The 23,020-nt window shown below is 40.3% G+C and overlaps 3 protein-coding genes and 1 long non-coding RNA gene across 5 annotated transcripts; 2 read left to right on the top strand and 2 right to left on the bottom strand.

Moving 5' to 3' along the window:
* Window positions 1–1,768: 1,768 nt before the first annotated feature.
* Window positions 1,769–8,344, top strand: tgoln2 (trans-golgi network protein 2). Its single transcript, XM_071482488.1, has 4 exons — window positions 1,769–1,985; window positions 4,470–5,722; window positions 6,400–6,483; window positions 6,614–8,344. Exons 1-4 carry the CDS (start codon window positions 1,931–1,933, stop codon window positions 6,617–6,619), a joined length of 1,398 nt encoding a protein of 465 aa, XP_071338589.1. The 5' UTR covers window positions 1,769–1,930; the 3' UTR covers window positions 6,620–8,344.
* Window positions 8,081–9,593, bottom strand: LOC139623882 (dual specificity protein phosphatase 18). The gene has a single exon (XM_071482489.1). The coding sequence runs from the start codon at window positions 9,492–9,494 to the stop codon at window positions 8,949–8,951; it is 546 nt and encodes a 181-aa protein (XP_071338590.1). The 5' UTR covers window positions 9,495–9,593; the 3' UTR covers window positions 8,081–8,948.
* A 1,716-nt stretch (window positions 9,594–11,309) lies between these two features.
* LOC139623879 (homeodomain-interacting protein kinase 1-like) lies at window positions 11,310–17,625 on the bottom strand. The gene is made up of 9 exons (XM_071482487.1): window positions 16,130–17,625; window positions 15,372–15,589; window positions 15,047–15,238; window positions 14,695–14,876; window positions 13,998–14,121; window positions 13,770–13,889; window positions 13,588–13,671; window positions 12,803–12,975; window positions 11,310–12,687 (listed from the first exon to the last, which is right to left on the bottom strand). The coding sequence occupies exons 1-9, from the start codon at window positions 16,218–16,220 to the stop codon at window positions 12,360–12,362; spliced, it is 1,512 nt and encodes a 503-aa protein (XP_071338588.1). The 5' UTR covers window positions 16,221–17,625; the 3' UTR covers window positions 11,310–12,359.
* A 113-nt stretch (window positions 17,626–17,738) lies between these two features.
* On the top strand, window positions 17,739–22,395 carry LOC139623880 (uncharacterized). 2 transcript variants are annotated; one of them, XR_011691602.1, is made up of 3 exons: window positions 17,739–18,244; window positions 18,819–19,342; window positions 19,879–22,395. It is a non-coding gene; the product is annotated as an uncharacterized lncRNA (long non-coding RNA). The 2 variants fall into 2 exon arrangements; XR_011691603.1 differs by having other exon boundaries at window positions 17,799–18,270.
* The last annotated feature ends 625 nt before the right edge of the window (window positions 22,396–23,020 follow it).

The raw sequence follows: 23,020 nt of genomic DNA, 5'->3' as shown, positions 1-23,020 counted from the left end.
AAAAAAAAAAAAAACGCAACCGCAAAAAAACACCCACCCATCAAATCCACACAATACCACATATTGATGCTGGTGGTTTCTGTCGTTGTGTTTAGTCAGAAAAGGCGGATCCTATATCTTTCAATATCTCCGTGACCTTATAGTCCTGTTAATAACAGGATGCTGTCTTTGCTTCACATGTGGTTTCCTAAAGTGACACTAATTGATTGTTTCTGTAACATTCACTCAGCTTAGCAAGACTCAGCTGGTGCCTTTGTGAAGATAGGTATGGCTGGCTGTGAGCTTAAGAACCTCCTTAATGTATTATTCACACCCATTTGACCTTAAAGATGGAAATGCAAATGTGTGTCAAGAATGAGAGGGATCATCGGACTTTTCAAATGTCAAAGAGCCTGCCACAATTAAGACATATTCATTACAAGCACCCACGGGTCCCCCACACCCAGCTGAGATGTAAAACACCTCCAATTAATATTTGGATCATTATCTCATCACCAAAGCCACTGCACAGGTTCAGTTCTAATCCCTATAATATAGTTACCACGGTGCTCATCTGCATAGTTTAGTGGCTTTATGCTAATTATTTTTCAGTCAATGATGGAATAAGTACTGTTTCATACCCTCTGAGGTTGTTATAGGACAACATAATGGGTTGATAGTTTTTGAAAACCCCTACAGTCACATGCAGATTAAGTAATCTAATGTCATGATGATCTTTTTTCAGTATTTTTAAATTGCACTATATATATCAATACTGCCATCTGCTGCTAAGGTTAAATACTGACACAGGCCCCTCAAGGATTAAATATCCCCATCATGTCAGCACCTAACCTGTGGGTGGCAGCGACAACACAAATGTTATCTGTTCCTCTCATCCTGTGGTTGATCATCAGAAACATCAACAGATCTTGTAATAATAAATATTAAATGTAATTCTCCATCTGTGCTCTCTCTCTCTCTCGCCATTACAAGTTCAGGTCAGCTGAGTACAATGGGCTGTATGTACAATAGGAGGATGTCAACCTCACATACAGTAGCGTCTACAGTATATCTGTATCTAAATATTTAGTCTCTGTTCAAACATGCGCCATTCAAATGAAACTAAATAATGTAGCGATTACAGCTGAGTCCTGTCCTCCCACTGGATTCCCGTCTATACCAAGATTCACTGACATGAAGAAGTCAAGCTGACTGGCTCAAATGTGCAACCATGCCTTGTTGTACTATATCCATAAACATGCGGAGCCATTTGTGAAGTGAGATGTGCAATGACTGAATAGGGCAGGAGAGGGCACTTGCCATAAACAGCATGATGACACATGGATGACTGACATGTTACACTTAGTTGCAAGATCTGTGGGTTGACATCAGGGAATCTGATTGGTTGTGCCTGGTCATGTGATTTCTTGTTGTTGAACCAGTGAGTTCAGGGTTTCAGGGTCAGGGACTTCACCTTGTTACACTTGACTGGAGGTAGGGGTATCTTCTCTAGACTATAACGTGAGAGCTGCACCAGCAAATAACTGAGATGAAAGGTTGGCATTTGAATCTGACTTGAATGTGCAACTTTAACTTGTATTTATTTAGTTTGAGATGCAGTTTTTTTTCTCCAATATTAAATTTCAACTTCAATTGAAATCAGTTCAAAAAGGGGGGGAAAAAAAAAAAAAGTTTGGTGTTGAGCATGGATGAGCTGAACCCAGGCCCTGTGCTGTCAGCACTCCAGCTGTGGGTGGCAGTAGAGCCCACCTCTGGGTTTTTCTCCCGCAGAAGAAGAGCGGGCTGGTCTGTACACGGAAGCAGGAACAAGACTTGTCAAATCTTCCAACCTGTCAACCCACATTAGTCAAGGCGGATCGTGTCGTTGGAGATAATCGGGGACGGACCGGGTACATTTGATAGTTTGAGTGGTCTCCGGCGTGCGGACACAATGAAGACGGTTTTCCTGCTGATCACAACAGCTCTCTGTTGCTGCTTGGTCACAGGTGAGTGGAGTTTAGCATCGTGTCTTTTTTTTTTTTTTTTTTTCTTCTATGGTTCCTTCAAACTCATTGTTGGACAAAAATGTTGGACTCTCTCCATAATCCCTGTGTGCTACTGCAGCTCGTCCTGGAAAGTGAAATGACAGAATAAGACGAGCGGAACTAATCACTGAGGTCGCGCTCGTCGTCGGTGTTGTGTTGAAGGGAAATCTTTACTGGATGGAGACATTGCGAATATACATGTATACATACATATACATCCGGATAATCAACCATGAGCTTCACTGAATACGGACACAAAGGATTGACTGCAGTGGAGTGAAAGCATTTGATTAACTTTCATTTCTGTGACAGACCCACGAACAGAAAACCAATGATAAGGTTACACAAACACAAACACAAACACAAACACAACACAACACAACACAACACAACACAACACAACACAACACAAACGCTGTTACTTGTGTATGTAGGCTGGGTTTGTCCCTCTCCTCCCACCTCACCTCTTGTTCTCCACCTCGGGGTTCCCATTATTTCACAACAGACTACATGTGGCAGCTTATTTCTGCCCAGACAACCAGAGGCCTGCACTACGGAGAGAGAGTGGAGGTTATCGAGGTAACTTCAGGTTTAACTCTGGGTTTTACTCTTGGCTACTGACCAAATCAGATCACTGGAAAAACTGAGTTATCATTTCATACAGGAGCCCGACAGGAAGTGATGAATGATAACGAGCAGTAGCCTACATATTTTTTTTATAGATCGCTGAAATCGTTTTTTGCTGCTCGAGTCTTTCCACTCTGGTTTTAAAAGAGAGCTTCTAACAAACAGAGGACAGTTTATCAAACTGAATAACTACACAAGAACATTAAAGTTTCATTTGAACTGAACAAAGGTTCTTTAATTCGCTGATGCTTTTACTCTCTTCTTCATCACTGAGGAGACTTTTAGATGATGGAAATAAAAGCTACACTCTCTGATGTCTTTTATTCGAAAAATTATCCACACTCTGTTAAGTATTTTCCATGACTATAAAAGTTAAAACATTTCAGTCAGGTTGAGCTTATCTGACGTGAATTTTTATCTGCATAATATATTCATTGTAGTTTGTTTATCATCAGACAGAAGAGCAAAAATACCCGCCCAGTCAGAAATTGAATGATAATTGGAAATTATTGCTAGTATTGTGCACATTTCTCCCTGTTGAATATCACTTTTATATGTAGCTATAAGTTAATTACATGCAGGTGTCGCCGTTTCTTTTCATATCATCATTCACGGTTCTGACAATGTTGCTTATAAATAACAACTCTGCCTCTTTCACATGAACATGCTGGTGGCCGTACAGGTAAACCTCGAGTTAAATGAGCCAGTTGGTAACCGTAGTACGGGTTATCCAGGGCAGCCGATGTTAGGTTCAGTTAAGCCAGATATTGAAAAGATATCCTGGGTATGTTGAATCTGCTTTGTGAGGCAAATTGACTCTAAAGAGGGGGATTCTCTGAAACAGTGGCCTAGGCAGGAAGTTGTGCTGTGCAGCCATTGGCAACTACTATCTTAGAGTGGAAAAGGGGAACTGATTCTTATTAAACAGTGTAACGTTAGCCAATTGTCAGCAATTTGGCAATATGTTACACTGGATAATCCCTCCAGTAAAAACGCAACGTGTACACTATGCAAGGCTTTAATTTCAAGGGGTGGCACGAACATTAGGACTAGTGTCAGTGTTGTTACTTGTTTCTGTTTATGACTGACAGATTAGATAATAAAAGAAAGATTCTATGGCATGTATCCATTCATGGTTTACAAAGGGTTTAACATGAGCCATGCCTTACAACAATGATAGCGGTCATGTCACATCCATACAGGGTCATTAGTATACAGCTGTTAAATTTTTTATTTTTATTTGTTTATTTTTTCTTAATGATATGATATTGGGCTGATACACAAGTTGTTCGAGTATTGGAAAGGAAAAATGGTATCAGAACATGCCATTCCCAGTGTCTCTCCTGTATTTATTTGACATCTCTCTACAGTCCCTGTTTATTCAAGGCATAAAATGGCCAAAAGAACAATAATGAATTTACTATGAGTTGTATTGACATTTGTTCTAGTTCAGCCTGTATACCAAAATAGTTGGTTTAAAGGCTATTTCAAGTTGTTTGTGCGAAGGCTGCCTCCTTGGCCTTGGTGTTATGGCTTTTATGTTATGATTTTTACAGCATATAATCTAATCAGATAATCAAATAATCTCAGCTAATTTAATCAAGTGGGGGAAAGATGACAAGAAGATGACAGAGAGCATTACTAATAAGGTGGGAGAAATATTCAAAAGTTTGCCATGGACATGAAGAAGGAAAACTAACGAAGACAAGCAAGCAGATGCCTTTGTCACCAAAGCAGAGGTCAGAAGACTGTTGTTTCTGTTGTTGTCACCATGACTGTGTTCTGCTGCTTAAAACTTGTTATTTTTCTTATTTACAGGGGCTCCAACAGAACATGATAAGAGCCGAGCTCCAGACCCGATGCAGCCAAGCCAACCTATTACAGTTAAGAAGAACATAGAATCAACCAGTACTAAGGGAGGGGAAGATCAAGATCCAAATGTCATTATTAATGAAACAGTAAAGAATAAACAAGCAACTACACCTGCTAAAATGTCTGCAGAAAAAAATGACGGTCAGACCCAGGCCAACCCAGTACCAACTAAAGAATCCAAAGGTCAGGAAGGTCAGGAAGGTCAGGAAGGTCAGGTGAAAATGGTCAATACAGGAAAAAAGGCAGGCAAACAAGCAAAGAAACAAAGTCAGCAAGGGCAGGTGGACTTACGGAAGGATCAGCAAAATCCGCCTGAGGGTGAGAAAAAGGAACCCAGTGATCAAAAGCCTAAAACCACCCAGACAGCTGGCGATGGGGCAGCTAAAGAAGGTTCTAATACTCTGACCAATGGGCAATCAGGAAAAGATGCCAGCGATAAAACAACAGGCAATGATGCTCGGAAAAAAACAGAAGGAACGGACATCAGTAAGGACAAACCAGAAGGAGAGGACAACAATAAAGAAAATACAGAAGGAACGGACGACAGTAAGGACAAACCAAAAGGAGAGGACAACAATAAAGAAAATACAGAAGGAACGGACGACAGTAAGGACAAACCAAAAGGAGAGGACAACAATAAAGAAAATACAGAAGGAACGGACGACAGTAAGGACAAACCAAAAGGAGAGGACAACAATAAAGAAAATACAGAAGGAACGGACGACAGTAAGGACAAACCAAAAGGAGAGGACAACAATAAAGAAAATGAAGAAGGAACGGACGACAGTAAGGACAAACCAAAAGGAGAGGACAACAATAAAGACAATACAGAAGGAACGGACGACAGTAAAGACAAACCAAAAGGAGAGGACAACAATAAAGAAAATGAAGAAGGAACGGACGACAGTAAGGACAAACCAAAAGGAGAGGACAACAATAAAGACAATACAGAAGGAACGGACGACAGTAAGGACAAACCAAAAGGAGAGGACAACAATAAAGGAAAAACAAAAGGAACCGACACCAATGAGGAAAAACCAGGAGGACTGGACACCAGTGATGGAGAAATGGAGCAGAAAAGCCAGTATAGTTCACCTGGTATGAAGGACGACACAGAAACCAGTCATTTCTTTGCCTACCTTGTCTCTACAGCTGTGCTGGTGGCAGTGCTTTACATCACCTACCACAACAAGCGAAAGGTATTGGACGTCTAAAACTTTTGTGGTTGCTCAGACCTCACTGAAACATACTTCCTGTGTTTCCACTAACCCAGATTTGAGTTGCAAATATTGTATGCGTGTCAACCATTGTGGTCTGTGGATTCTTGTTAAAACAAATGAAAATGGAACAGGAATGTTATGAAACCCAGTAGTTGCAGTGCTAGTTCTGTCACTGACCTTTGTTTGATTTTCAGGTCTCCACTATATGTAATGGAATAATTTCAATTCATGGCAGCGTCAAATGCATGAAAACACATAATTCACTCCACATCATTTGTCTACAACTGAATATGTGGGACAGGTGGTTGGCTTAATGCTAAGTTAAGCTTACCGGCTGCTGGCGGTGGCTTCATTCTTAATGTACTAATATCAGAGGGGTATAAATCTTCTCATCTAAGTTTCAGAAAGAGAATGAACATGCATTACTGTGAGATACCGAAATACTGTTTACATGTTTAGTTGAAGGATTTTAAACTTAATTGCCAAGTACTCTGTGGTCCATAATGGAGCACACACAGAGCGATTAATCCACTGTGCTGCCTATTGTTCGTTACTAGTGTAATGAAATCCACATTCGTTTTGTAGACCAGACTAGCCACTTAAAACCAGTTGAAAAACTTGCCATTATCTTTTTGTCTTTCCTTTCCTCTCACCAGATAATTGCCTTTGTTTTGGAGGGAAAGAGATCCAAATCTGCACGTCGACCTAAATCAACAGAATATCAGAAGCTGGAACAACATGTAGGTTGCTGATATAATAGACCCCCCCCCCCCCCCCCCCCCATTCGCAATTTTTGTTCCATTTTTTTCTTTTTTGATTAACTATCTTTAGCTATTTGGTGAGTTTTTAATTCTCTGCATTTTCTTTCAGATGTGATCTCAAGTTGTTCTTGTGAAGCCCGGAGCAGCTGAATACACTTTGGGTTGTGTGAGAAGAGGGAGTGGATGCTGGCGTTAGATATTTTCTTGATGTACTCTGCTATGATTTCAACTTGTGTTAAATGGGAATTGTTCTATTTTGTACCTTTAGATGCTTATGCATGACTATGCAGATGAAACTGTTGCCTTATTGAAGGACTTAGTGAAATGCAGTGAAGGTTAAATAAGCATGTTGTTTTTGCACTTGTGTTGTTATTTCACCTTTTAGGCAATCTTGTAATTTGACCTGACTAAGGTCCTGACTCAGGATATTTCAGTAGCAGATAAAAATATTAGCTGTTTGGACTTCAGCCTTGTTTGTACAGTACATTAGTGATTGCACTGTGTACCTAAATAAGCCATCTGAATCTCTGTAAAATACTGACTGTGTAGAGATTCTTTGGGGATGTTTTAAATGTCTGTTAGTTAAAGTGGATTCATATTCCATTTAGATGTACTAAAGTAACGTTGGGGTTTCTGCTCACAACCATATGGTGTTGGCCAGAAGAATGTAATAGCAACCTTTATTTTCCAAATCACATGCTTTAGCTTCTAAAAGTCACAGACTTGCAAATGCTGAGTTGGATAAAAAGATCTGTCAGAAGGTAGCACAATCTGCCTTCCAGCACCTTTAGAGTCCGTGAGCTAACATATTTCTTTTGATTAATCCATACAGAAACTCGAGTGTTAAAACGACATCTTGCAGTTTTACAAGGGGCTGTGTGTTAGACTATTTCAGGAACTGGCGTTTATGCTAAGCTAAGCTAGCCATCTGTTGGCTGTAGTGTCATACTTTGGCGTACAAATACAAGAGTGGTGTTGATCTTTTCATCTCACATCCTGCAACAAGGTGAACGAGCATGTCTCCCAAAACGTTGAGCTAGTCCATTCAAATGCAACTAACTAACGTGTTGGGTAAACATGTCCCTCCTTGTATCCAGACTGAATGTCATGCAGAACAATCTGTGTGGTGTGGTGTGGTGTGGTGTTAAACTGTTATTGTAATCTGTCAGTCGGGTTATTGTACGTTTGCCCAGCTCTTCTGTGACCAGTTATCCCTCGAACTTACCACTTGTTGCTTTACATTGAAAGTGTAGTCTGAAACGTTGATTGTTTTTACCAAAAAAAGTATTTTGTAAGGGGGCCAACGGCTGCATTGGTTTGACTGTTGGGGAAACGACTCTGGGGATAGGCTGACCACTAACACATTAGATTTAAACTGTCCTCTAGAGTAGATTTGTGTGTTGATGTTTAGAGCTGACAGACTTGTGCCAAATTGTGAATGATTTTACTGTGATTCAATGTGTGACTCTTGTATTGTGCCTGTTTCATAAATTAATATATTTTTACTGGGGCAGTGGTCGTAATCTATGGAGAGCCCTTTCTGTGGAGAGGAAAAGAGATATAATCAAAATCAAAGTCCATATATGTACCAAAAATATATTTTTATTATGAGATCTGGAAAGAAGATTCTTGTTTAACACCACAAGTGAAAAAAGCATCAGAATTAGTTGCAATGTATACATTCAATGACCTTATAGTTAAAAAAACGAAGTATACAGTATTTATTTCATTTTGTTAGAATGGCTTTCCATAAAAACAAACTGCTGTCCTTCAAATGTTTCTTTGCTAAACCAATTAAGATGACTGTTCATTCTAAAATAAATGCTTTTTGTACTTTGAAGCCTCAGATAAGTTGGATTCCCGATCTTGCCTTCACTGTCACTGCTTCTTCACTAATCTGAGGCCTGGCGAAAATCAGTGGAGGAAGACGTATTCAGATTATGTAGGTTAAGTACCAATACAATCGTGTGCAAAGAATTCAGTACAAACAAACTGACAGACATCTGAAACTTAACAAGCAGATTGTTTTTTTTCAAAGGGCCAAACATCAAGGTTGGGAGCCACTGGATTATTTTATTCTACTTACTAAAAACAATAAAATAAACCATTTACTCATCTTAGTTATTTGCTGTTCTCATAATGTCACATCTTATTTTGAAATCTGACATGTAATTATAGTTGTCAGGATAATGTATGGGGGAAGACGTACAATATTTTCCTCTGAAATTTAGGCTACACACTAGTATAAATTACAGTGCAGTGCTTGAGTTGTATTTAGTTCAGTTCCACCGCTGCCCATAGCAAATCAGGAGTGAACACACATTATATTTATTTTCATGAATAAACATTATGTTATGGTCATGCCACTGCATGCAGGGGACATAATCACTGTGTAACGATGTCCCACTCCTCCACACTTTAAGTAGCGCAGGAAGGTAAGGTCCTCATAGTGGCATCATATCCTTGGCCTCCTCCTCATATATGTCTGGTATCTCCCCGATGGAGGAGGAGGTCATTCGGACAGAGTTGCAGCCTCGAAGCTCCATCTCATACCGGATGAGCTGCTTCCAGAAGCCATTATTCGGCCTCACCATGGGTCGACAGGTCCTCATCCACCTGTGGGCCTCCAGGAGCGTCACACCGCGGTGCTTCATCAGGTAGGCCATGCACAGGGCGGCGGAGCGGCTCACACCGGCGTTGCAGTGCACTAAGGTGCGACCTCCGCGGTCCCCAGTGTGCTCTATTTTATCTGCCACCTCGTCGAAGTGATCTCCGAGAGGAGATACCGGGGAGTCAGATAGCGGGATGTGGATATACTCAACCCCGGGTGGAGGAGGGCAGCGGCTCCTGCTCTCAGTAACGCTGATTACGCAGGTTATCTCATACTGACTCACCTGAGCCGAATCACTGGCCGCTCTGGCATTGCTCAGGTAAAGATGATCAGTGACTTTACACAGGCCTGAGAGACCTGCGGGACCCGGCCGATGCATAAACAACGAGAAATTTACCGCCGCAAAATGATGCAAATTTCCCGGCTGACGGAACAGCGAGAGGCGCTGACACTTGTATGGCAACACAGGAAGGACAAAATTACCTGAGCGCAGACGGTGTCGCCCTCAGCTGGATGAGGCTTTAATGAGGTACAAGTTTCCCCCAGTTCTCATTTATTTCATAAGAAGTACACTCATATTCATTTACAAAATTGGCCGAAATGCATTTTTATATGTTTAGTATAACTTGCTTTTTTGCTGGTCCTTCTTAGTTTATTCCAGTGTTTTGCTTAATTTCTAGCCTATTTTTTGTGTAAAAATTATACAAATTTAAGTACTTTGTAAATACATATTGGTGATATTGTTAAGTAAACAATTACATAAAAAAATAATATATACAAATGAAAAATATTTATACAACAACATTAGGGGAGCTCAAGCGCAATCAATAACATGCTGGAGACATTGTAAGAAATAAAATTTACCTTTTTGAAATAACAATGTAAAACTGCTTCAGTGCTTAGGAAAAAAAACACGTGAAACCTTAGATGCCATTAACCCATTATATTTTCAACTTCATGTGTCAAATAGGAACATTTGACGGGATCTAAAAGAAAAGGTTTCATCCTCTGCAGGGACGTGAATTTTAGAGAGAATTCATTGGAAATCAAGCGAGTAGTTGAAATATTTTGAGCAAAGGGACAGCCCGATGGACAGACTCAAGTGCAGTCATATTTATCTGTAAATATTGTAAAAAACCAGGGGTGAGATTAGATCTGAAACAATTAGTCATTTAAATGACTATTTTCAGCTATAATATGCAACTATGTGGGCATTTGTCATTAATGTTATTGAAAATGGGTCATTGTCATTCAACAATAATTGTTGGTTAAGCAAAACAAATAATTTGAAAATGTCACTTAGCACTTCAGGAAATTACAATTGCAATTTTCCACTGTGTCATGACATTTTATTGACCAAACAATGAATCATTTATTTTGCACAATCTATAGATGTTTTATCTTTTATCAGAGTGTCAAGATCTGTGTTATAATTGAATTAATTAAACAATCATTGTGTCATTCTCAAGGCTGACACAGGGGGAATTAAAATGAATTTGTTGTTTATTAATATCAATTCAAAGTTGCTTTGAAATTACTTACCATGAATAACAAAGAATATGACGCCTGTGAATATTCTCAGTCATCCATGTCATTGGGTTAAGAAGGGTTAATTGGAGGGCCATTGGACTTGGTAGTGGAAACTTGAAGATGTTTGACCTCTCATCCTGGAGGCCTCCTCAGTTCTGACTGACGGACTGACTGAAGGCCATCTTCCTCGACTGGTTGGGTTGAGACAGAGAGAGAGAGAGAGAGAGCGAGAGAGCAGGGGGACTGCATGCACTGGATTGCTTTTCTTGTGTTTCAGTGTCTGCTCTCTTGGATAGACCAGTTTCTGTCTTAAGACAGACGATGGGAATGCACAGACTAATATGTCAGTGAAACTAAACAACCTTTAACAAACACATGGCTCAACACAGGAGGGCCAACTCCTCAGGTCAACACTCAGCAATTTACCTATACTTGAAGGAAAAGGGAAACTCCTTTGATGTCATAACTATCCATGTTGCAGCCTGTGCACTGCGCCGGGGCCCAGTAGCTGTCAGTGGCACATATGGTTTTGAATCATAGTCTTTTATATTTTTATTGCCCTTATTGAAATTTAATCAAAAATGCATGTCTTATTGAAAATAAATATTATTTCTACCCATCACTTACTTAATTTGGTTACTTTCTTCTCAAAAGTTATGAATGAGCTTGCTCCCTGTCACTTATGTGAGTGGACGTCAACTTTTTTTCTCATCCTTTTAGCAAGAAGCAGTTTTCTTCAGCATATGGACTATCAAGTTAGCAGCAAAATGTTTAGAAGAGGAAGGATAACAGAGAATAGGATGAGTTTACTGCTAAACTGATGAAATTAGATTTAAGTTTTTTACGCAGCGTGTCTCAAGTTCATTGAATGCTAGCAATGTTGATGTGCAGCCAGAGGCTAATGTTAGCTGGATAGACTATACTCTCAGTAGAGAACAGCAGAGCCAGTGTTGTTCAGGACATTGCTGAGCACAAGACCTGGTGGATCAACTTCTAATAGGTGAGTACAGGTTTCTTTTTTTGTGGAATGGAATAAGGGATTTAAATCTATAGCAATGTTGGAAAATGTGCAAACTGCGTGTGAAATAACATCTGGCTGCTGTGCCACTGATGATGAATGATGAATTCTATAAATGCAAGTGATTGTGGGATCAGATCCCGTCATCTATTCATTCATACTGTGTAGACCTACAATGAATTGTTGCTCTTTTCTTGATGGCTATTTGTTCAAGCTTAGTGACGCACTGTGTAAGCTACCTTTTGTGTTGATTTGTTAGTATTGGCTGGCTAAAGCTATTTGATTAGAGTTGATAGATTTGACACTAAGGCTGCTGTCCGATGTGCTGTTCAAAGGCTGGTTTGCAGAATGGGAGTCTTATGGAAAATAAAAATATTTGCACCTAGGCCAATCGCATTTATGTTGTGGTACAGCAAGCAACAATGTACATATTTTGGATAGGGAGGGCAAGTGGTGTGAAAGTGGAGTGAAGGTTATCTATGTTAAAGTAGAACCATCCCTCAACAGAGATCGCCCACCTACTGCTGTCCTTTTATCCCCTCCCAGGAGATTTAACAACCATTCACACTTGGCCACACTTGGTGACTGTTGTCTACGATTAGCTTAAATGAATTTGACATTCAACATTCCTTTATTCGCATTTTTTCTTTCCAAACCAGGTCTCTATTGCCCTGCCAAAGTTTTTCTTGATTCTCTTCAGCGGGCTTGAGGTGGACTCTCAACAGGTGACCCTCCATAAGCCGAAGTCCCCTCAGCTGTACTGGCTGCACCTTGGCTAACAGTTGAATCCCATACAGCTGAGCCACTAGCATCTATTACTGCAGCACCTTCTGCTCTATCAGATGACTTAGGCATGTTTTTAACGCCATCATAGGAGCAAGGGACAGCTGACCCTGCCACAGAATGAGGTATGGCTGTAGGCTTTTCACCTTTGGGCTTTTCCTCAGCCTCACCATCAGGAGATAGTGCCTCATCCAAGTCGTCCATTGGACAGACCAGCATTTTCTGTAAAGAATCTTTGACACTGAATCAAACAACAACAACAAAAAAATAATGGATCACTCGATCAAGAAACAAATCTGTCCGTTAATTCAGCCATATCTGTCCAACCCTACTGAAACCAAAAGACAGTCACTTACTACAAGCTGGTGTCTATTCTATCCACCAGATGGGCCATTGTGACAAATGGGTGTGAGAGGGCCTTCTCTGGAGTGATCCTCCTCTCTGGGTCTGTATGTAGAAGGCTTTTCAGGAGGCTGACAAATGCTCTTTGATCCTCCAGCTCAATGGATTCCTGCATCTCTGGTTTGTGCTGAATTTTAAACAAAGTAGGCAACAGTTCAGTTTAACTGCTTCCTGTCTTCCTGGTATTAATTCATTTTTATGCCTCCACGCTGGCGACAGCCAGAGCTGTCTGTCTGTATGGACATATGTGTGTCTGTCCCTCCAGACACATGTACCTCTGTCCCGTTCTTGTGGACATGATACCTCAGTAATGCCTGGACAGAACTTCTTCAAATTTGGGAGAAACATTCACTTGGACTCAAGGATGAACTGATTGGATTTTGGTGGTCAAAGGTCAAAGGTCAAGGTCAGTTTGATCTCACAAAATGTGGTTTTCACCTTGTGAATGCAATAGCTCCGTAATGCCTTAAGGGAATTTCTTCAAATTTGGTAAATACGTCACTGTGGACTCATGGACAAACTGATTAGATTTTGGTGGCTAAAGGTCAAGGTCAGTGTGACCTCACAAAACACTTTTTAGCCATTACTCAAGACTTAACATAGCAATTATAAAAAATAAAAAAAATTCACACAAATGGTTAATATTTTAAATGACTCGGGATAAACAGGGATGTAATCTGAAACTAGTCTGAGTGGCAGAGGCATTAATTCCAGTTTAGTCGTGAAATGGACCACATACTTTTATGAGGTCCTGTAGATTTCTGAAAGGGCTCATCCATCTTTTTGGCTCAGTGCCAGTGCCAAGCTGGTATTCCCTCGGAGTCTACATGAACAAAACATGCAGGTCATACTTCTTCCTCAATGTATTAAAAGTTTTAAAAGAGTAGTTGTAACTAACTTGGAGATAGAAGGTTAAAATACCTTTATCTGCCATCTTTGGTTATTCCAGTGCTGATTCACCTTAAAAAATTTGTGGGTGTACCTCCCAGCACAGAGGAGGTGATCAGCTGGCTGGCCCAGTATGTCTATAATGCCTCTCATCTGGAGAGAGAATATCACATCAACTAAAATCCTACATAAAGTCCCTAGTTGGGTTTGGATATGTGTCTGAGACAGAGTGTTACAGTCTAGATATATTTGGTCACTTACTGATTGGTATTCGCAGTGTATTGCAAACAGGTGTTTGGCGAGGTACAAGAAGCTGAGCACACAGCCAAGACCCCACATGTCTATGGCCTCGTAGATAGAGAGGCCCAGAGTGACTTCAGGTGCCCTGTGTGAAGCGTACAAGAATCACACAAGCTATCAAACTGTCAGGTTACGTCCACAATACTACGTTTCAGTTTTAAAACGCATTACTCCCGCTACATTTACACCTGGTGTCCACACTACTCAGGAGAGACTTTTGGAATCGCTGCTGGGCCTTGGGTCTTATTAGCCTCAACTACCATTGGTGAAATCAACATGAGTAACAGACCTTAGTGTCTTTGCTAGCTGCTGTTGTGCAGTGAAATTCTGCATTTTAACACTACAACTGTCTCTGCTTTAACTCGTTCGTAGTATTTTCTGCAACTAATCAACTCAGCATGACTGAGAGTAGACAATCTGCTTCCTGTTTACACCAGCTTGCCCATGTCCAGTGTCACCAAATGGTCTTGCATTTGTACATTTTCATGTGTGTTAGTATGGACGCAGATCGTTTCAAGTGTTTTGAAATGAAAATGTATTAGTGCAGACATCAGCCTCATATTTAGCATGTATACTGAAGACTCACAGCCTCTGTTGGGTCATTTACAGCATGAATACACAACCACAAACATTTGTTAAAAGATGAGATTGAACCCACCTGTAACCCAGAGGCTGAACTCTCATCCCACATCTCTTATTTGAGGTAGTGAAAGACAGACCAAAATCTATTAGTTTCACTCTGAAGGGCTCACTCAGGTGGTTTGCCAGCATTATATTGTCTGGCTTCAGGTCAGAGTGAATGACACCAATGCCCTTTAGGGCGTCAAGGGCCATCAGCAACTGCAGAGAGAAAGGACACAATGTGGACCGTTAAAGATACCAGCAGCCAGGGTGCAGGCTTGAACAGATCAAGAGTAAATCATATTACTTCAGTATTCAAGTTCTTTCTCAGCTGGCGTAGTACATTGCCATTACTTGTTGATAGACTGATCAAAGCCACAATGTCTCACCTGCTGTGCTATTGGCCGTATCTCACTGAAAGCTAGTGGCTTCCAGTGTCGTTCACTGAACAGTTGAAAAAGACTCCTGTCCAGCAGTTCAAACACCAGGCAGGTACGTCCTTTGTGTTTGAACTTCTCAAAGAACTGAACCACGTTCTTCTTGACTGGGTCAAGAACGCTCACTACTTCGAGCATTTTGATCTGGAGAAAATGGGAAGAATAACATAGGTTCTTGTAAATGACATAGCATGGTATCAGCAGTTCAATTAATAAACAAAATGTGAGCAAAAAAAAAAAAAAAAAAGAAAAGAAAAAAGAAAATTAAATAAACTACCTCTCTTTCAGCGCTGCTCTCTGCTTTTAGCATCTTGAGGGCCACGTCCTGTGATGTTGTTAAATTTATACCTTTGGTTACTTTGCCAAAGCGCCCTTCTCCATTGAATTCTGTAATGAGGTAGCGACTTGTGCTGCTGCAAAGGATGTCGTTTATCAGCACCTCCGAGCTCTCTGATTTCTTCTCTTTATCTGTCAATGCCGACAGAGAAGCAGTACCTGCACAGAGAAGAACAACATGTGAAGGCTATAACATGGAGTCAGCAGGGATCAATTAGCCAACACAGCATGCACAAATGTAGCTGAATTATGCACACGTGAATAAACATTTGATCATCACTAATTTAATATTCGTCTTTTATGATCACATAGAAGAATATTATGTCAGATACTGAATATGGCATCATGTCCTTTTCAGTCAGTGGTATTCCAAAGAATGAGAAGAGCAAAATACACTCAATGGGAAAAATATTATATATTACAAGTTAAGGTCTTGCATTAAAAGTGCTATGTAGTAGGTACAGTATTTATTATCAGACAAATTTACAAAAGTTTTTTTTTTTAAACTTAAAACTAAACTGCAAAGTCATATTTTCAGCTTGTTAAATAAATGTAAAAACATTTCTTTCTGGAATATAGGGAAGTCAATGAAATTTACTCACAGTACAAGCATCCTAAGTACTGTACTTTAGTAAATGTACTCAGTGTGTGCGTGTGTGTGTGTGTGTGTGTGTGTGTGTGTGTTGAATTTTTCCTTACCAGTTTTATCTGCTGTCAAACAGCTGGCTGAATGAGAACTTGATGGCATATTGCCACAACAAATGTTTTCCCAAATGTGCCACTTCATCATTGTGACTTCTTCAGCTGACTTTGGTCTGTAGGTTTTCAGCTCAAGGCAAACTGACCAGTTATGACATCATAACAGGGCATCAGTGTCTTGACGCTCTGTTATGATGTCGTGGACCTGAGAAAGATTCTATGAAACTTTTTTATCTGAGAAATACTAGACAGTCACTTGATTTACAGACAAATTGTTAATTTGTGATTTCGTGTGTGTGCTTGTGTGTAATAGTAGACATATTTATGTAGAAGTGTGTTTTAGCCATACACAGCACGGGTCCAGGGATGGCAACATCTTGTGGTCAGTTGGTTGACCACTCTGGTCCAGTCTAAAATATTCTGACAAATATCAGATGGATTGCCATGAAATTTTGTGCAGAGCTTCATGGTGCCCAGAGGACAGTTGCAGCTTGCTTTCTGTTGACCTTTAATGTGAAATGCTAAATGCTTCATCGTATGAAAAATAATATTCATGTGGGTGTACACATACTGTACAATGATTGTGATAAAGACTCTCCAAAGGAACGCCTTGTTTCCATTTAGAAAACTGTTTTGCTGTTTGTCAGCCTTTTGACAGTAGCTGTTTTACAGTTGGATGGCAGGTAGCCTGTAGCCTACAGTACAGGGTGCTATGCCTGTTACCATGTATCACAAACTCCTTCAGATCACTTGTGTCATGACTTGTATAACAACAATGATTCCAGTAGTTTTCCTCACACAGATTTGGGGAGGACCACAATTTTCTTGCAGTATATTGTGAAATCACCTGTGTCTTTTCTGTATTTTGATGTTCAACATACAACAACAGTACTGTACCGTGAATTACTCATCCACACAAAAGACATCACATAATCCTGTGAGTATCTCACTACAGTGTCCTTTCCTCTAGCACCACCATTTGGCCCAAAAATACACCATCTATGTCTCTGAGCCATTTCCTTTCATCAGAAAATAAACCCTATTGATTAAATATAGCCTCTTTCTGGCGTCAGCTTCAGGCCCAACTGTGTTGCTCAAACAGTGGTAAAAATCTAAAAATAATGCTTAATTCATCAAACATTTTTGTTCTCTCATGTGTGATGCATGTTGAGTGTTTTCTTTTAATCGCGTCAGCACAAATTGTTTTTCTGTTGTAATAGATTTATTATTATTATGGTTATTATGCTATTGCTTCTATTACTTCATTCTTGCAAATCTATTTCGCATATTTCCATAAAAAAAAAATCCCAAAACAACAAAGTTCATCGCATAAAACAGACATGAAACCACAATTGCAGAACTATCAGAGGAGCATCAGTAAACAAATGTAACAATGAAAGGCTGTGATGAAGCAGTATAGGCTGCATAATAATATGAACGGATCAGTGTGGATGTGGCCTATGTGGAGAAATCAGTAAATAGTTAAGTTAAAAGCATTAATTGTGTTACAGTATGGCCCTTTAAGTACAATCCTATCAAAGTGCTGTAGTGTTGTTGGTTTGCGGTGGATGCTGTGCATTAGCTGGTGGTGCTGATGCCCGCAGGCACTCCTCGGTTGCCCAGGAAACACAGATGGTGGATGAAGGGCGCACACACAAAAGACCATAAACCTGTGGCAGCAGCTGGGGAGCGGGGCCACCGATTAACTCGGGTGTAGGCAGTCCCGCTCAGTTAAAGACGGCGCTGTTCTCTTTAATACGTCCCATCCATTTTCTTTGTCCCGGGGCTTCACCCGTCTCCACTTTATCCTCTTTTCCGTGGACTGGAGTCCCGTCAGTGCGCAGCTGCTGCTGGCACTCCCACATCTGCTCGTCTCAGCTCGGCAGCCATCGCCTTCAGACGACGCTCAGCCGCGGCTCATGTTAGTGCGTAGCTTGTAGGTCCGGGAGGCGACCAGCGTTTTTACTGCGGGCGCAGTCACTGCACACACACACACACACACACACACACACACACACACGGCGTGTATTCGCAGGTTGCCCTCAACATGTTTAAAAAAAAAGAGGAAGAAGAAGAAGATGTGATCTTTTCGCACCGTTTGATGCTGCAGGACAGGTGCGTGATGACCCTGGAGATTACTGGTAGGAGAAATGACAGACCCCATAGGTCCTATTATTCCCTTCCTATTTCACATTCAACGGGTTTTATTTTATTCCGCTTATCAAACTAGTTCATGTTGTGTTTTTCTGTTCTTTGATTAGATAAATAGTGACTCACTGATATTCCTGCAACGGTGGGCCTAGGTCCTCTTGTCTCAATCTGACATGTTTGCATGACATGTTTGCAGAGTTTATGAATATTAAAATATGTTTATTTATAGAGAAAATATTCCTGGTGGAAACACACAGCATTAGAAGAACGATTTGTTTGGCCAGTATATATATATACACTACATATGCATTCATTTTCAGATAGACAGTATGTAGCTATAGAATGGGCTGCAGCCATATACATGCCATGTGTGAAGTTCTGGTGGTGTGTATTTTTTTCTTTTTAGTTTTTAGGTTAATATAAGGCAAAATGGGCCATTAATTACGAAAATGTAATGTAGAAACATAGTAAATTATAGATTTATGATCAGATGGAAAATGTTCCTCACAGTTCATCCGTCTGCTTTTATTTTTTTTAGGTAACCTTGTGGTCAGTGTTGCACGGATGTTGCAGTGGATTCATCTTCAGAGCTGCTGATATGTCACCAGCCAGGACACTGGGAGGATCTGAATGGGAACCAACAGCAGGACAGGTTATGTGTACAGGCTGGATTACCTTTATTAAAATAATGAGGGAGGTTCATTTCCACTGGCACACAATATCCGATGGAGAATTTAATAGCATTACTCATTCACAGTTAGATAACTGACATCTGTGAAGCCTACACCATCTCAAGTGACTTATGTCTTAGCAGTAGGTGTATTTCATTCTCATTCACCTCTAAATAAAAAGCAGTAAGGAGAAACAATACAATGAAAGAGCAGGCGTACCCTGGGGTATCTTGGGAGGACAGCTGGGTTGCGTCACACTTTTCTGCTGCTTTGTGTTGTGTGTTCCTCTCCAGTTACACTGATGAAAAAGTTGATCCGGGCTGCACTGGACCTCATTGTTCACCTGGCGGCATCGCACCATCGCCCTCTGCTGTGCTGCCTTCACAGACTGGTAAAGCATCTCTCTGTAGATTTACACCACTGTGCCTATTATTCCCCTCACATTCACTTTACACTCTACACTGTGACTTGTTATGTAGGTTTGGATGAATATAAGCTGCAGAGCCCATTTTTATGGACTCTTATCTTGCTTTTGCCCACATACAGTATGTGTCCCTGTGTTAAGCCTCTGTGCTGGCTGAGAGTGCAGATAAATGGGGAACAGATAGAACACGAGAGATTAGTTATGTGTTAAATTGCTGCCATATTTTCTGCTATATGCTACTCTCCTTTCCAGGATTATGGTTAAGAGGGGAAATAAACCAACCGAAAAGTGGAGACCATGAACAAATCAGATTAGCATAATCTACTTTCCAGATTTATTTATGCAGCAATATGCAGGATTATCTTGGAAGAAAATGTTTTCATATTTGTTAGGCCAGGACAAAAATATGTCCTTAAAAGCATGTCCTATAAAGGAGGTCAATAGGAATGTGAATCACATCATCATTCACCACTGTAACAGCTGTCACCTCGTTTCTCCTGCAGTGTTAAATGCATGGTGCCATTACTGCTGTCCTGTATCTTCAGGAGGAGAGGATCCATGTTCAAGTGTTTCCCCACTGAGAGACAACTTCTGCTTCCTTCGTGTATCACGGAAAAGAGCTGAGAAGAGTTAAAAATGCCAACAACTCCTTTTTAGTCAGTGTCAGCGTGATCAGGTGTAGCAGGAAGGTATTTCATGGGTAGTGTTTTAACATGTGCATTTCTCCCTGGCTGTGACTGATACTAATACAGCTCCATACACCCCAACTTTCATATGGTTTTTCTCCACTGATCAAAAACACTGACACTGCAGCCATTAAACATTGCACGTTTGCTTTCTTCAGCTGTTCTGTGCAGTGCCCTCTTCACTCCGTTACCTTGGCTACACTGTCCAACACTTCAGTCACTTCCTCCCTTGTTGAAGACACTTTAAATTCACCAGAGGTGGTGTTTTAACAGTACTGTCCTCCTGTGTGTTAACTTCTCACCAAAGCTAGCATCCAGAACTGGAAAGCTCTAATATTTTAATCCTGTAATGTTAAAAAAGCCCATCTGCTCAAGTGTGTGAGGATGGTGTGTAATTCACACATTATGTTTATTTTTGTCTTGAAACCTCTCTTTGGTCTTAATACTATTATTTTAATGTACTATTTACAGTACATACTCTTTTTACTGTTATGCGTGGGTGTGTTTGTGTGTCTGCGCGAGTGCATGTGTTTATGCATGTGCTCTATTTGTGTGTGTGTTACATCTTGTAAGTGTGCATGTGTATTATTATGTACGTAAGTCTGATGGAAATGTATTTGTAATGGGCCTGAAGCTACAAGCTGCTTTACAGTGATTTTCTTCCAGCTGCAAACTTTTCAGATGCCTGAAGCTCTTCCTTTAGCCACTGGGTGTACCAGAAAAGGGATAAAAAATTATTTACAAATGATTGTTAGCATTTGTTAGAAGCTCATTGAAGTACCAGTTTGGTGGGAATTCTTGTGATTTAGATAATCACAAGAATGACACTGGAAATGAATGGTGTGTATTTTTCTAAATGATGCCTGCTGGCATTAATTAAACTGTCCTGATGCTTACAGCCCCATCATCTGATACTTAAGATAATTACAGCAAATGCTAATAATTATGTGCAAGTAGCTTTTTTACCCAGGTCTGGATTGTACTAACAGAATCTCACTAATACCTAACAGTACTAATGTCTGCTAACAGTCGGATGATTACTAACCTGTACTCTGAATGCTGATGGCTGGCCTGGATCTCTCTAACACACTGACTAACCCTCTGCTTTACGCCCGCAGTCTGATGCACACACTCCTCTCTCATGATCCTGCAATCCTTCTTCTAGATTTATGACTGCCTCAGATTAATCACTGAAGAAAAATCAATGAAAAAAATGTTAAAGTGAGTATGTCAAGAAGGGTTTCAGGACCTGGGAAGGGAAATGTTATTAACCACAAGATGAAAACAGGAGCAGACAAAGCTGCTGTTATTAAACTGGGTTGACCACATACTTTAAAAGAATCCTCACAAAAGTGATTATGATCTGATTCCAAATGATATTACCATACTGTGTGGGTCTACACAGGCTAAATTCACATATTCAGAGGCCGGCTTTGTGTCTCTGCCTGTACACTGTGTGGTCAACCTTTGCAGGTGAGTGCCTGGCTTGTTGTCACCACAGGCAATGCAGTGAGAGACAAGCCAAGCCAAACCTCAGCTCCACTACTAACTCCTTATGGTGTCGATACTAACAGTGGTGAGGCAGTAAAGACTCACCTGTTGCTCTTACTAACATCTCTGTTCTCTCTGACTGAAACATTGTTTCAATCCTGAAGTCTGTGTTGATTTGAATTAGATCAAAGCATGCCAGTGATGTTCATTAAATCACATTACATGGAAGCTTTTAAACAAAACATCCTTTAGTGTCACGAGAATGTGCTTTTCATCAGCGAGCAGTACTGCTAAGAACAACAACAGAAGTCCTCATAATGAAGCTTGACAGTTTTGTTCCCCTGACCGGCTACTAACATCTCCTAAAGTTCAATTAACAGTTACTAACCTGAGGAGCTTTTAATAGCTCTCTGCAGACTAACAAACTAACCTACTAATAAACTAATAATCTAACAAAAACTTACTAAAACCCACTAACTTTGTGCTGAGTGGCAGGATTAGTGAAGCACCCTGTTTTTGAGGAGTTGCATCACTTATTGAATGTACTAACAGAATTACGTTTTTAAGAATCAATGATGTGGTCGAATGTGCCTGTCTCTGTGTGTGTGTCTGTGTGTGAGAGAGAGGGGACAGGAAGTGTGTGCATGTGTTTGCACAGGATGTGATATGTGATGAGTAACCACCTGATTTTGTTTTTCATATTAATTAGAGTAATTTTAGTCAAATGTATCCGCAATTAATAACACAGTTCTCACCCTTGAGACTTTCAGACAATAAACTGTGTGGAGGTATCATGCATGTAAAAAAAATGAATTAAATGTACAGAGCTATTTATATACTTTATTGATAATTTATCCGTTGTCTTTATTATATACTTTTGTAATAAACAATTTTCATATATAAATTAAAAATGTTTTTATTGCATTGATTGCATGAAAAATTGCAACCAGCAACAAGAGTCTAACACAAAAGATCCCCTGCAGCCAAGCAAACAACTGGTCCTAAACAATAACTACAAAAGGTAAAGCAATGTCCTGCATCCAGCCGGGAAATTACAAGGTACTTTATTTCTCTGGCGATACTGAGTGCCAACTCCAGGAGTGCCATTATCCTAAATAACATCTTCACTCTCTTGATTGCTGTTATCATACTGAAGCATGATTATTGTCACAGCATGTCCAACACATGCAGAGTCCTGCAGTAGCTGTTTTCAACACCTGTGACCATGCAGCTACAATATCCCAACACACACACACACACACACACACACAGAAAGGGCTTTATGTCAGAGCCTAATCCATTCTCAAGGATCCAACAGCCAATACCTTTGCATTGATAACAGGGATTGTGTCATTTTTTTGTAAGTTATTTCATTTATCTATAGAGTCTAAATTTGATCTCTGAATCACATGGAGTTTATGATTTTCCCAAGTAAGAGCTAGAGAAATACAAGTTTAACTCGATAATT

The sequence above is a fragment of the Trachinotus anak genome, unplaced genomic scaffold (genome assembly GCF_046630095.1).
Source record: "Trachinotus anak isolate AG129_WGS33_773 ecotype Australia unplaced genomic scaffold, CSIRO_AGI_Tana_v1 ptg000008l, whole genome shotgun sequence".
Taxonomy (NCBI): Eukaryota; Metazoa; Chordata; class Actinopteri; order Carangiformes; family Carangidae; genus Trachinotus; species Trachinotus anak.
The sequence above is the reverse complement of the archived record's forward strand: the minus strand, read 5'-3'. Positions and strand labels throughout refer to the sequence as shown.